Here is a 14,397-nt window from a genome sequence, read left to right on the forward strand (position 1 = left end):
CCCGGGTCACATGCGGGGTCCTCCTGCCCCGCGGGGGCCCCCAGCGCCCGTGTCCACGCGCGTCCCCGCCCCCGCGCCGCGCTGGGCGCCCACAGAGCACTCGAGGCCGCCGCTCCAGCACTTTATTCCCGCGCTCGCCGCCCGCGGCTAGAAGAAGTTGACGACCCTGCGCAGCGACTGCACGCGGCCGCTGTGCGCCTCCCAGTCGGAGAAGCCGCGGAAGTCGCCGCGCTCCAGCAGGAACATGCGGCCGCGGTAGTTGGGCTCCTCGTACAGCACCCACCTGCGGGCCAGGGCCGGGTCAGGGCGCCCGCACTCGGGACAGCGGGGCCGCCGCGCAGTCGCGTGGGCACGGCCGGGGGACGTGGGCGGGCCCCGTCGCTGTCCCCGTGCCCAGTGCCCAGCCCGCGGGATGCCCCTCCACCACCGTTTACCTGCAGCACCCCGATCCCGGAAAGGACCCACAGGCAGACAGCAGCCACGGGACCTGGCGGGGGCCCGTCACGGGCCGGGGACCGATCCCTATGATTCCTTTCTGCACTCAACACTCCCAGCTGCGCGTGTGCCCCCCACGAGTGGTAGTGTGCGAGATGCCCAGGACAGTCAGACAGGCTCAAGCCCAGGAGCCAGGTCACCGGCCCCGGGAAGGCAGCGCGCCTCCCCAGCCCGCCCGCTGAGCCCTCCTGCACCGCACCGGGGTCCCACACCGCACTGCCCCCGGGGTCCCTGGGGCCCAGGCCTCAGGGGGTCGGACGCTGGGTCTTTGCAGATCCCCCGCCTGGTCCTAAGAGCACCCTGCGCCAAAGGGCTTCTTCCCAGACAGACCCCGCGTTTGTGAGCTCTTCCAGCCCAAGGCCTGCTTGCAGATGTGGGGGTGAGGAACAGCGGCCCCCGGGGCCCACAGCTCACCGCACAGCTCTCCCTCACTCCCCCTCCGGGCCGGGCTTGGGGCCCGGCACAGTCTGCGGCCGGGAGGTCAGGGTTGGGCGTGGGGAGAGGAGACGGCTGTGAGCGCGCTGCTGGGGTCAGTCCCTCCCTGCTGCACGCCGGTGTGAAATACCTGCGCAGCGTGGGGGTCGCCCTGGAGCTTGCACAGACGCCCCCAGAGGAAAGGGCGCAGACTCCAGGGGAGCGCGCAGAAACGCCACCAGGTGGTCCCCAGGGCGTGGATGGCAGCGTCACCCCCAGATCAGGGGACCCAGCGGCCACCGTACAGGTGGCGTTCCCTTGAGAAGGGCTTGGATATTCTTTAGGAATTAAAGACACAGGAGCCGAGAGACAAGCCCAGAACCCCCATTCCGCGCGGCTCCTCGCTGGGAACTCGAGGGTAAAGGTCGTGCAGCCCTGAGGTCAAAGGACATGAGCTCTGCCTTCCCCACGTTTTCCTTCTCACTGAGCCCCAGTCCCCAGGGGTTGTGGGGGAGTGGATGTTGCCTGGGGAAGAGGAGGAAGCTGCGCAGGGACAGGGCCGCGGGACACGGCGCGCAAGGCTGGGGCCTGACGCCCACCCCGACCCCGTACTCACGCTCCATCCCCGTACACCTTGGCGGCGTTGACGCAGCTCTTGGGCCAGCCGCGGCTCTGCAGGAAGGGGCAGTCCTCCACCAGCTCCAGGCTCTGGCCTGTGAAGTTGCAGCCCTCGAAGATTTCTATGCGGAAGTGCTCTCCGTGCTCCGGGAACCAGCGCCGTGGGGAGGAAGGAAGGCGAACCCTCAGCGCCTGCTCCCCGCACCCAGACCCAGGCGGCAGGGAGCTTGGACCCCCAAGGGCTCTGGGCACACGAGAGCGCCTGGACTGGGCAGGGGCGGGCGTGGCCCCCACCCCCACCCCCACCCCACACAACCCTCTGCTTATTCTTTCCTGTGAATTTGATGGGAGAAGTCTTACTACTTTCAAGCTTCAAAGCAGCTGAACTGGCCCAGTCTCTCTACACCTACGGAATCTCAGGTCCAGAGAGGGCAAGGCTGCTCCAGCAGCCCGTCAGACAAGGGCTGAGAACTCTGGTGCCCCTGGGGTGTTCATCCTGCGGGACTCCTGTGCCAGCTGCCACGGACACATTCTCCAGCTTTGACTTCTACACCCTGGGCTGCGGACCACAGGCAGGCCCTCAAATGATATTTTAAATCTGTAACAGAACCTTTTATAAAAACATGAAGCCAAAAATCTAAACCAAGTAACATGTCATCTGCCGAAGTTCAGGCTGGTCTTGACGTCACTGCTCAGTAATGTGAGCTCATGTGTCTCCCCCTTTCACCCCCGTGTTTCCAAAGGCCAGAGGAGGACCTGCTCCCCACGGGCCGGGGCCTGGGCCCGTCTCACAGCGGGCCGGCGTGGCTCTTGGAAGAAAGCATTCATGAGATGCCTGGTGTACTTTTCATAGAAATACCATTATGCAGGCTCTGGGCCAACCGTTTGAATTCCTTTTGCTAAATGTCCATGGCCTGGCAGAAGTACTAAGAAAGCATTCTTACAGTTTGAGATGCCAGGGCGCAAATGGTTTTGCAACTGGTGGAGAACAGAGGAGGGCCCCGCGTAGAGAGGCGCCTTCCCCGAGACCCCTGAGATGTTCTCTGGAGCGCTGGCCGAAGGCTCCCGGGAGGGCCAGGCGGCAGGCGGACGCCGACCACAGCTGCTCACACAGTCTCTCGGAGCGGCCGTCTCCCGACAGGACAGAGCTCACAGCAGGGGGGTCGGTCCTTCTGACTGGGGGAGCCCTGCATTCCCAAAGCCCACCCTAAGGGCAGCTCAATACCCACAAGCCCTTCCCGGGGAGGCGGGGAAGCCCACCCCCTTTGTTCTCCCGATGTACACTGGGTTACACCTGTGACATGCAGCCGCCTGCAGTCCCAAGAGGCCTGTCCCCAGATCCTCTGCGGACGCCTCCTCCGCGATCTCCCTGTGGTGGGGCGCCAAGGATTCCACAGAGCGCTACAAGGCTCCCGCCCTGGGTGGTCCCCAGGCTCCAACCAGGCTGCTTTTGCCGTTTGCTCTTATCTGGTTGCAAATCCAAACTCTTTTTCTCTTTTCTTTGTTTTGGCTTTTGAGACAGAGTCTCGCTATTTGGCCTAGGCTGGCCTCAAACTTGTGACAATCCTCCTGCCTCAGCCTCCCAAGTGCTGGGATGACAGGCGTGTGCCACCACAGCCACCATGGGTCTTAAAATTGAGAGGCTACACCCCCCGGTGGCCCTCCCGGCCTGACCCGCTACCTCGGCCCGCCCTCCACAGGCAGCCTCAGGCCCACTCACCATCCCCACAGGCCGACAGGAGCCCATGTGGTCATTGTGGCCGTTCCAGCGGAAGAAGTCGGGGTAGTCGCCGTGCTCCAGAATGAACTGCTGGCCCCGGAAGTCAGGGTGATCGAAGCAGACCCACGCCCCGCTCTCCACGCGGATGGAGTTGACCCGGTTCATAAAGCCTCGGTCCTGGAAGTTGTCGCAGTCCCCGAAGACCTCCAGCTTCCGCCCCGTGAAGTGTTGGCCCTCATAGAAGGTGATCTGGGAGGGCCAGGGCAGAGCTCCACGTCAGGGCCCCTTCTGTTCCGTGTCTGGGGCCTGGGTGCTGGTGTCTGGGTCACCACAGACTCACAGGCCACCACAGCCAGCCCGCTGTGCTCAGTAGGGCCCGGCACTGCCTGCAGATGGGGCGGACACACAGCTCTGGCCACGCTCATGGCTGGGCACGCTCTAGGGATGGACTTCCCAGTTTGTCAAGTTGCCCAGTTGAAAACGGACTCTTTCGAACTCCAGGTGGATCTGTTAAACCCAATTTTTATTTAATTTTGTTCGTTTGTTTTGAGACAGTCTTGCCTGTGTGTTCCAGGCTGCCCTTGAACTCACTGTGTGGCCAAGGCTGGCCTCACACTTGTGTTGATCCTCCTGACTCAGCCTTCCAAATGCTCAGACTATAAGCATGCACCACCACACCCAGCTCTTGTTTATTGTTAAAATATAATATCCATAGTAACACTAAAGGAGATGTTTTCAAAAGAATAAACTTCACCCACAAGCCAGCACGATAGCTCAACATTTATTTCTCAGAAAGTCAAGTTCCCAGGCCTTTGTTACTGCAGAGGCCAAGTCCCAGCGGGCAGGTCAGAGCCTGGCAGTGCCTTAATGTCCTCAAAAGAGAGCTCTGTCAGTGTTGCCCACCGCCCAGGATTCTGCAGGCCACTCGTGTGGGTAACAGGCAGTGGTCAGACCTGGAACTTTACCAACCCAGTAGTAGCTGAGACATGGTGTCCTGTAGCTAAGCAGCCCTCACAGGTTGTCCTTGTCCCTAAACAGAACCAGGGAAGGAAGAGCAGCCCCCAAACCCACCTCCTGCCATGGGAACTAAAATTCCAAACACTCAATAATTCTGTTGGTCAGCGGCAAAGCACCTGCCTGGCAAGCACAAGGTCGTGAGTTCGGTTCCCGGTACCGGAGAAAAAACCAAAAAAAAAGAAACAAAAAACAAAAAATTAAAAAAAAAAATAATAATAATTCTGTTGGCCTCAAGAGTCATGGCCCCTCTGCCTGGGAAGCACAAGGTCCTGAGTTCAATTCCCAGTACCAAAAAAACAACAACAGAAAACTTATGGCCCCTGAAGGACCCATTTAGAGGACAGTAACGTGACCCAGTGACACACTGTCACCCTGCCCCACCTCTACTTGCGGCTCTCCCAGGGAAATGTGGTGGAGTTGCCTGTGCAGGCCCCTGGGAGTTCGGGTGGCTGCAGGCTTTGTCAGAGGGGTGCAAGTGAGATGGAAGTTTGCCCGCTGGGGGCAACTGATTTTGAGGGCCCTTCCTTCCCCTCTCTTCTGCTGCTCCACCAACGCCCTGTGCAGTGTCAGGGAGCAGATACCCTGGTTGTTTTATGCTAGTTGGCCACCAGGGCTGTTTGTTACTGAAGCATAACGCAGGCCCTTGCAGACAGATACACCGTGAAGGGGCTTGAAAAGTCTCTGAAGGGCAGAGGCTTTGGTGGGTTAGGCAGAACAGGGACACTAGAGCAAGGGGAGAGGGAGTCAAACTTGTTGAGCAAGATGGGGCTGGTGGAGACAATCAGGGAGACCAAGAACGCCTAAGAGCGAGCGGAACAAAGCCTGTGCTTTGACTCGCTTCCTGCAATGAAGAGATGGCAGGGCAGGGTCTGTGGGGGCCACCGAGGCCCCCTGGGCTAGAAGCAGCCATACGTGACCTCAGGGAAGGGGCCCAGCAGAGCCCGGCTGCACCGCCAGCAAGGCCACCCACTTAACTGAGGATTTAAGCCAGCTCTGCCCGGTTTGCCATCCCCACGGGGCACTCGGAGCAGGGCTGTTTCCCTCTGTGCCCCTGGTGGGCAGCAACGGCCCCCCGCCCCACCCCTTGCAGGGGCCCATCCGGGCGGGAACGCAGATCCACTCACCTTCCCCGAGCACTGTGCCATGGTGTTCTGCTGGCCTCCGTGGGACCCCGCTTATACGGCGGCACCCTGCTGGCTCAGCCCGCCCAGGACAAAAGATTTGCTTGGCCGGGCACAGTTGCGTTAGTGCTGTCGGGCGTGCTAAGCCCGCGAGGGGCCGCCCGGCCGGCACTGGGACCCGACCCAGGCCACCCCCGGCCAGCCCCCAGGCCTCCTGCCCATGAGGACCCTCAGGCCCAGCCCACCGGAGCCCGCTGAGTCAGGGCTGCGCTGGTGCGGTGGGGAGGGGTCTCCCCGTCTCCCAGGGTCACCCCCCCTGCTCCTCCTGCTGAAGGCTACCCCCAGCCTGCCGCATCTCACCTGGCTGTAGTGTCACCTGTTACCTCCCCGTGTCTCGGGACAAAGGCGGGAGTCCAAGCGTTCAGTTCCCTCTGCACATCGTGCTCCAGTGCGCCCAGCCCTGGCCGCCCTCCCCTCCCTGGTCTCCCCACTTCCCTTTGCTCCTGCGTCCCACCTCCCTGGGAAGCCACCCTCTCCCTAGGTGTCACCTGCCCTGATACCAAGGAACTGAGAATCCCCCGGGGCACAGGAGTGCCGGGTGCACGCAAAGCCTCACTTGTTTGTGCAGGAAACACCAAGCCCACCAAGCCCAGGGGGTGAGCTGGGCACGACGGGGTTGGGCAACAGGGCTGGCAGGCTCTGAGCACAGAGGGGAGAAGCTGCAGGGGTGGAGAGAAGGGGGCTGGGGAGCTGTCAGGGCAGCGTGGGGAAGTGGAGCCATTTGTGCTGTTTTTGCGTGCTGGAGGTGGGACCCACAGCCAGACGCCTGCAGAGCTGAGCTGCACCCCTGGGCTGCAGGGTGCACTTTTATCACCATTTTTCCGGTGAGACTTTTGGGGCCCAGAGAGGAGGCCCGGTGGTTCTTGTGCAGAGCAGCAACCTTGCCCTTGCTCTCTGAGGCTGTCAAAGGCAGACACGGCACGGACTGGAGCCCACGCGCCTGCCGCCCCGGGGCCGAGGCCAGGCTTCCTTGGGGACCCACGAGCCGGGTCCTCCTCCCTCTCCACTGACACTGCTCTCCAAGCTCGAGTTCCAGCTTCACCAAGCCAGACAAGGTAGAGGAGAAGGAAAACGGGCTTACTGTTGCCTGAGTGTTGGACCAGGCACTGCTGAGGGGAGGACAGACCTCGCAGTACCCTGGGGTGTGCCCGCTGGCAACCGGGTGCTTAGCACGTGCAAGGCCCTGGTTCGACCCCAGCCTCGCAGAAAACATCTCACTCTTATGCAGCTAAGTGTGCACACCCACCTCGATGTCCTCAAGATGGAATCACTCATTTTGTCTTAAGGAAGGAAGGCAGCATTTGTAATCTGGAGGCAGATGACAGCTGAGATTAGGCTCATGGCCTCCCAGGACCTCCTTGGTTGGAGTGCCTTTCTCTTTCTTTTTTTTTTCTTTTTCTTTTTTGTTTTCTTTTTCTCTTTCTTTCTTTCTTTCTTTCTTTCTTTCTTTCTTTTTCTTTCTTTCTTTCTTTCTTTCTTTCTTTCTTTCTTTCTTTCTTTCTTTCTTTCTTTCTTTCTTTCTTTCTCTTTCTTTCTTTCTTTCTTTCTTTCTTTCTTTCTTTCTTTCTCTTTCTTTCTTTCTTTTTCTTTCTCTTTTTCTTTCCTTCTTTTTTCCTCCTTCCCTCCTTCTTCTCTTCTCTTCTTTTTATTTTTGAGACAGGGTTTAGCTATGTTGCCCAGGCTGGCCTTAAACTTCTGGCGATCCTCCCGCCTCAGCTTCCTGAGTGCTGGGGTCAGGGACAAGCACCACACACCTGACTAGATTTACTTGCTACAGTTCTGGAGGCTGGGATGTCCAAGGTGGAGGGACCTGCATCAGGTGACAGCCTGGGCCGCAGCACTGCACAGGAGCACCCCCGGGGCTGAGGGGAGGGAAGGGCTGAGCGGGCCGTGCCCCAGGAACTGGCTGCCAGGGCCTCACCGGCTCTGGGGGAACCGATCCATCCTCACCGCACGCGGCCCGCGTCTCAAGGCTGTGACAGTGGGGACTGCATCTGCAGCACGGGGACTTTCGGGGCCACCAGGAAGCCACCGCGCAGTGTTATCCGTCCGCCTGCAGACATTTTGCTTTCTTCCACATGTTGGAAATGAAGAAGGAAGCTGTGAACGACACCCCGTGCAGGTTTTGTGTGCACTCTGCATTTGCAATCCTTCGGACTTATACTAAGAACGTGACTGCTGGAGCACACATTAATGTTCTGTTTTTTATTTGGAGGTAGGGTTGTGCTAACTGGCCATGGCTGGCCTTGAATTTGCAATCCTCCTGCCTCAGCCTCCGAGTGCTGGGATTATAGGTGTGCATGCCACTATGCAGGCTTAGCCCAGCACTTGCTCCTGGGCCACCTCAGAAGGGCTCAGGAGGCCAGAGGTGTCCAAGAAATGATGCATGGGGGAGTGGACACTGGCTCGCTCCCAGGCGGCCAGGGTCCAGGCCAGGGAAGGGAAAGATCTAGGGCCGAATCCATGTGCAAGCCAACTGCCCGAGACCCCAACCGGGCTCCACCCTGTGCTGAGCCATCTTGCTGAGGGAAGGGGCCGGAAGTCCCCAGGGGACAGGCCTGGGAGGGAGGGACAAGCCAGAGGCCTGGCTGTGTGGCCTCCGCTGGCCCTCAATTCCAGCCCGGGTGGAGCAGAGGAAAGGGATGAAGCCTGACCCCTGGCGGTGGAAGCGGCCAGCCGCGCGCAGGTAGAACAAGGAATTCGGTGGCCGGGGCGACCACAGCGACTCTCCCTGTGTCCGCTGCAGCAGGGCCCCATCCCAGGCATGACGAGCCTCGAGCATCGGGTTGACTCTGTGATCGTGATCGTGGGGGTAAGGGCTGCTGGGACCCGCGCTGTGCGGACGTGGAAAGTGCCGTCCAGGGTGAGCGAGCCATTTGTCCTCGGTCACGCGAGTCAGCGGCGCCGCTTGGGTCGGGATCCAGGATTCACGCTCCGGAGCTCGCCGTTAGTTATTCCTTCTAACGTTTCTGAGCTGCCTGCGGTTTTCAGGGCGCCTTGCTGCACCTGCTCGTGTTCCTGCTTCAGATCTGGCATCTTGGGTCTGACACTTCCGGACCTGTGACTCACAGGCTGACTCGTGGCCTCCTTCCAGGCTGTGCCTCCCGGTGCAGACAGATGCCGGGGCGCGGCCGCGAACGACGACCGGCACTCGTGTTGGTGACGACACGGGCCCACTGGGCCCTCACACACAGCTGGCGGAGTGCCAGGCTCCCGTTACTCTGGTTAGGGATAAAGTACAGGTCTGCTTGCCTAGGAAGCCCCTTCCTGAGCGTTTCCCAAGACAAACGAAACATGCCCTGTAACGTGCCCGTGCTGCTCACAGCGGGCCGCAACCCCACTGCAGTCCATCCACACTGCACACAGACGCCACTCAGCAGAGATGACAGACGTGGGCAGATAAGCCTCAGAAGCATCCCAGGGATCAGGCCCAGAGGACCACGCACTGGCCGGTGCGAGGCTTTAGATAAGGTGGCAGATCAATGGGCACCTGGGCGAAGCTGGTGGCAGGGGTAGTTTTAAGAAATAGTGCAAGGGCCAGGCGTTATAGCACACACCTTTAATCCCAGCACTCAGGAGGCTGAGGCAGGAGGATCACTGCGAGTCTGAGGCCAGCCTGGGCTACATAAGCTAATTTAAGTTCAGTCGGCACTACACAGTGAGATCCTGTCTCAAAAAAAAAAAAAAAAACAGTATAAGGGAATACATTTCAATTGTAATGGTGGATGCCTAAGTGTATACACCTGTCAGAATTCATCAAAATTTACACTTAAAAATGGATAAATTATGTCACACAATCTGCAACACCGTAAGGCAAAGGTTTGGTATTCAGAGAGAAGCACCTCCCTTCCCTGAATAAGCAGCTATGAAACAAGAACAAGAAATTATGAAACTAAAACAAAAACAGATATGAAGAGTCATTTAAAACTTTTGTTTTTAAACGGAGGGTCTTGCTATGTAGCCTAGGCTGGCTTTGGACTCTCAGTGATTTTCCTGCCTCAGCCTCCTAAATGCTGGAATTATAAGCATGTGCCACCACACCTGAGCATTTATAACTTTTGGAATTAAAAAATGGTCATTGAGGGGCTGGGGATTTAGCTCAGTGGCACAAGTGCCTGCCTGGCAAGTGTGAGGTCGTGAGTTCGATTCCTGGTACCGGAGAAAAAAAAAAGACCAAAAAAAAAAAAAAAAAAGGTCATTGAAATAAAAATGTCATGTAATAACTTTCAATTGGATCCAAATGAAGAATTCGGGAATTCATAAACCTTGAGAAGCCAGGTATGGTGGTGCCTCAGCACTTAGGAGGCTGAGGCAGGAAGGTTACTGAGAGTTCAAGGCCAGCCTGCACCACAGAGCATGACCCACTCTCAAAAAAAAAGTGTCAAGGAAAACAATACGATTGTCTACAAATCAAGCACAGACTTCTCACCCGCAGGCAAAGAGGGTTTAGGAGGCAGGAAGAGCAGACTGACAGGGTCTCCATGGGGAACCAAGGCCATACTCCCAGGCCTGAGCCACCTTGGGCCCCGTCCTTTTCCATCCCGCTAGTCCTGGTGGGGGCCGAGTGGCCTGGCCTGCGACAGGGCTGCGAGGGGTCGGCGGAGAGCAGAGGTAGGAGGAGCAGCAGAGCAGTTACAGCAGCAGTGACTCCGGCCTGCGGGCCTCTCCCCAGGACGGGTTTCATGTTTCTGAGTCAAACCCAGGCTGCAGGCGGCGCTCTGGTGATTGAAGCGAGAGGACACCCCAGAGACAGGCGCGTCCACCTTGTCCCCAGCAGGGCTGGCAGGACACACGATGAGCACCGGGTTGGACACGCTTCCAACGGGGTTCCACGGCCCACCTGCAGCACGGGGTGGGGGGGCGGGGTGCTGCTGGCCCGCCCGTGACAGGCGACTCGTCCTGCAGCTCTGAGGGCGAAGGCGGGACTGGGCAGCCTGAGCACAGGATGCAGGCCTAGCCCCTCAGCCTGGACTGGGGCCACAACAGCCCTGCACCTGGGCACCAAGCCCCGAATGCTAGAAGAGCCTGCTGTTTCCAGGGCTCGGGGCCAGTGTGCCCAGGCCCACGTCCCGGGACCTGGGCCCATTCCGCTGCTGGGCACGCCGTCACTCCCCGCTGGATGACCCGAATCTGGGGTACCAGGCACAGCAGGCACCCGCAATGCTGCAGCTTCCCCTCTCCTGGGAGCCCACGCTTCGAGGTCTCCATCTCCCTCCACCCGGAACCTGGAACCCAAGCTGGAACCTAGCAAAGTGAGGAGCGCAGAGAATGAGGAGGCCGCTGCAGCCGCAAAAAGCCACAGTCCTAAAATCATTCCACTTGTCTCATTTATTTAAGCCTTCGCCGTCCACTGGCTTTGGGAGATTGCAGGCCTGATCAGCCCGCAGTAACTAAGTGTTATTTAACCCGAGAGCTGCCCTCCTGGCTCATGGTGGCTGCCAGTGGCCTTGGTAGCGTAGCTGTCACTTCAACCTCTGACCCAGCGTCCATGTGACATTCTCCCGGGTGCACATCTGTTCTCTGTGTCCAGAGTTATTCTTTTTATAAGGACATCAAGAAGGGAGTGGGGCCACACACCTGACATCCCAGCCCTCGGGGAGGCGGGGTCAGGAGGATCAAAACCTGGGCAATTTAGGGACTTAGCAAAACCTCATCTCAAAATAAAAAAGGCCTGGAGATGTAGGTCAGTGCAGAGGCCTGTGTTCACTTCCCAGTAAGCGCGCGCACACACACACACACACACACACACACACACACACACACACACACCCACCCACTGGGCCTCCTAATCCTTTCATCTTAATGTGATTGTTTAGTATTATTTCCTAATACTGACATTCTTATGTACCAGGTGTTAGCGGTTCAAATTCAACCCGAACATCCCTCCAGTCCCAGGCAAAGGTGGTTGGTCATCCTGATATACCTTCACATCCTGCAATCCCAAAATTCCCACCTGTGCTGCGCTTCCTTTTATTCTTAAATTAAGCATCCTAATCCGTTATCGTCCAAGCCAGTGATTCTCACAACATGGGTGGTGGCGTCGCCACGGCAGCCAAGCTCTGGAACCGAGAAAGGTCCGCTTCTTTTTGCGTTTGTCTTTTTGACACGGTCTCACTATGCACTTCAGGCTGGCCTTGAGCTCACTCTGTAGCTCAGGCTGGTCTCAAACTTAAGATACTCCTGCCTCAGCCTCCCAAGTCCTGGGATTATAGGTGTGCGCCACCACGCCTGGCTATGGCCTGCTTCTTGAGTGCCTCCTTGGCCTTTGGGATCGGGGACTCCAGGGATGAGGTCAGTCCGCTTGCTGACCCCTCCAGGTGACACCAAGGGCCACCAAATCAGGGTCCCGAGGGAGCTGAGGTGGGTGGCAGTGAGCACGAGCTGCAGCTGTCACTTTAGCACTGTAGGCGTGGCTCTGGCAGTGGACACAAAGGGCTAGCCTTCAAAGAGTGGCCAAGGAACAATAGCAAGGCCGCCACGCACCGACGTCAGCGCAGAGGAATGTGACCTTTCCAGCTGCCCCAGCTGCCAGGCAGGCATGGCTCTAGCCTTTTAGGGTAAAGTTCAGGACACGTTCATCTCACGGCTGGGCCACACGGAACTCTCCTTTGACGTCTAATCTGATAATGACGGGGACAGGACTGGCGACTCGGTGTCGGGACACATCTCTGCGGGGACAGGCAGGCCGTGCAAGTTTTGCTACGTAAGAAATAAATCAAGGGGTGCAGCACTGCTTGGGCTTTTCTTGGGAGCAGGAAGAACTGGGTGAAAGTTCTTTGTTGCTGAGGCCACAGTATTTCCAGAATCTGGGCTATTTCTTGTGAAACATGTCTTTAAAAATACACAGCCAGGCTGGGTGTGGTAGGAGATGCCTGTAATACCAGCTGCTCAGCAGGCTGACGCAGGAGCATCGAAAGTTTGAGAGCAGCTTGGGCAACTTAAGGAGATCCTGTTTCCAAGTAACATTTTAAAAAGGCTAGGGATATAGCTGCCTCATACGCATGAGGCCTTGGGTTCAATTTCAAGTACTACAACAACACTTATAATCAAAGCTATGAGAGGCTGAGGCAGGAGGATCCCTTAAACCCAAGAGTTCACGGGCAGCCTAGGTTACAGGAGAAGACCTGGTCTCTTAATATTTCTCAACCAACCAACCAACGAGTGTCCTACGTTTAGCAGACGTGAGACCTTTAACCTCACCTCCTACACAAACCCTACTTCCTGGTGAGAGACCGAGTCTGCCCAGCACACGCTCCCCTGCGCTACACCAGGGCTTGGCTGAGCAAGAGTGAACTGAGCACTGCGGGTCCAGCTGTGACCCGGGACAGCAGAATCAGTGCCTGGGACCTGTGGCGACAGCAGATCTGGTGTCCTGAGACCTCGGGCCCGCCTGGCCTGGGATGGTTTCTCAGGCCTCCGGCCATACTGCCTGCCACCTTTCTAGATGTGGGCCACGAGGGGCATTCGGAGTCAGCTGCCAGAGAACCCCAGAAGCTGCAGGAAGGAGTGGGGTCCCTGGTACCAGGTGACACATCTCAGGATGGCAACCAAGGTCATCAGGCATCCTAGCCACGGAGACCTGGAGTCTGACTAGGGCAGGGAGCATCTAACCTACAGTGTTCAGGCCGCTTCAAGAATCCCCAGTGCAGCTTCATTCTGTGGGTAAAGGAGACGAAAACAGAGTACACAAGCCCAGCTGTGGGGCCGGGCCGGGGTGCTCTGGTGCCAGGCTGCTGCTGTTTACCTGCGTGCCCTGGGCATGGGCACTGGGGAGCGCAGCAGTGAGGGGCTGGTGGGAGGGCTCTTTGCCAGCTGCCTTAAGCTCCCTGAGCGCAGACCCCCGCCTCATGCCCGAAACATGGCCATTCCAAACCGCAAGACCTGGAGGTGGGGACAACAGCAAAACTGGCAACGAAACCGTTTGCTCCACGTAAAACCCCTGCTTGAGGGCTGAAGAGGTTCTGGAGTCCGCAAGGGCTGCTTTGGAGGGCTGCAGCCTGCTGGGCAGCTCAGGGCGCTGCTCTCAGCACGGGTGGCCACGAGGCAGCACAAGGCTCCCACCCCAGAGGTGCCACAGAGGCCAGTGCTCCTCCAGCAGTGTCACGACGGGCAGTGGCTTGGAAAGCCGCAGTGCACCGTGGGTTCCGCTGCTACTGAGGCTGCGGATGTGCCGCTTAGGGCACAGGCACCAGCAGCCCCTGCCTGGTTAGCAGCACCGGACAGCGGACAACAGAGGACTGAAGACCAGAGGACTTCACCAGCGACTGTGTCCGCGGTGGAACCTTCCGCCTGGCAGGCAGGGCCGCAGGAAGCTCCCGCCTGCCCATTGCTGGGCTGGGCGTCGCCAGGAAAGGTGCTTGGGTCCACTGAGGATGCAGTGAGAACACTGTAGGCTGTCAGAAAAACACGTCTCCTGTGGAAATCAGAGGCTTCAACACGCTGGGGGTGGTGGCGCACACCTACAATCCCAGCACGCAGGCTGAGGCAGGAGCGTCACGGTTTGAGGCCAGCCTGGAGCTCACGGGGAGGGTGAACTGGTCCAGGCTCCTTCCTGCAGCGTGACCTCAGCCGTCTTCTGCACAGCCTCACGCCGAACCAGCTGTCCCCTACATCACAGGGCACACAGCACAGCACTACGCACAGGCGAGGCCCAGCATCCACAGGGGTCCTGAGCTGGACGCCACGTCTGGCGTACGTGATGTCACTGAGCAACTGTCCCTCAGGGACGTATGTAGCCCGGGCCTGCGCGTGACATCTCCAGGGCCGAATGCAGGACGTGCGCTCCACAGGGGTGCAGGGTCCTCAGGACAGGTGGGCTCTTCCGCGGCCCTGCAGAAAGCACCACCGGAGGCACCATCGGGAGACTGCACCGGCTTCTAGCGAGCCCCCTGGACGCTGCTGGAGTCCCCCTGCGCAGAAGGAGCAGTTCAGACGGAAAAGGCCGGCCGGGTG

At 58.6% G+C, this 14,397-nt stretch overlaps 1 protein-coding gene across 1 annotated transcript; it reads right to left on the reverse strand.

Annotated features, from left to right (window-relative positions):
• Window positions 1-108: 108 nt before the first annotated feature.
• On the reverse strand, window positions 109-8,227 carry Crygn (crystallin, gamma N). Its single transcript, XM_013504567.1, has 6 exons — window positions 8,100-8,227; window positions 7,367-7,439; window positions 3,588-3,633; window positions 3,248-3,516; window positions 1,526-1,671; window positions 109-283 (listed from the first exon to the last, which is right to left on the reverse strand). Exons 1-6 carry the CDS (start codon window positions 8,225-8,227, stop codon window positions 148-150), a joined length of 798 nt encoding a protein of 265 aa, XP_013360021.1. The 3' UTR covers window positions 109-147.
• Window positions 8,228-14,397: the final 6,170 nt, after the last annotated feature.

The sequence above is a fragment of the Chinchilla lanigera genome, unplaced genomic scaffold, assembly GCF_000276665.1.
Source record: "Chinchilla lanigera isolate Chin_1 unplaced genomic scaffold, ChiLan1.0 scaffold00090, whole genome shotgun sequence".
Lineage (NCBI taxonomy): Eukaryota > Metazoa > Chordata > Mammalia > Rodentia > Chinchillidae > Chinchilla > Chinchilla lanigera.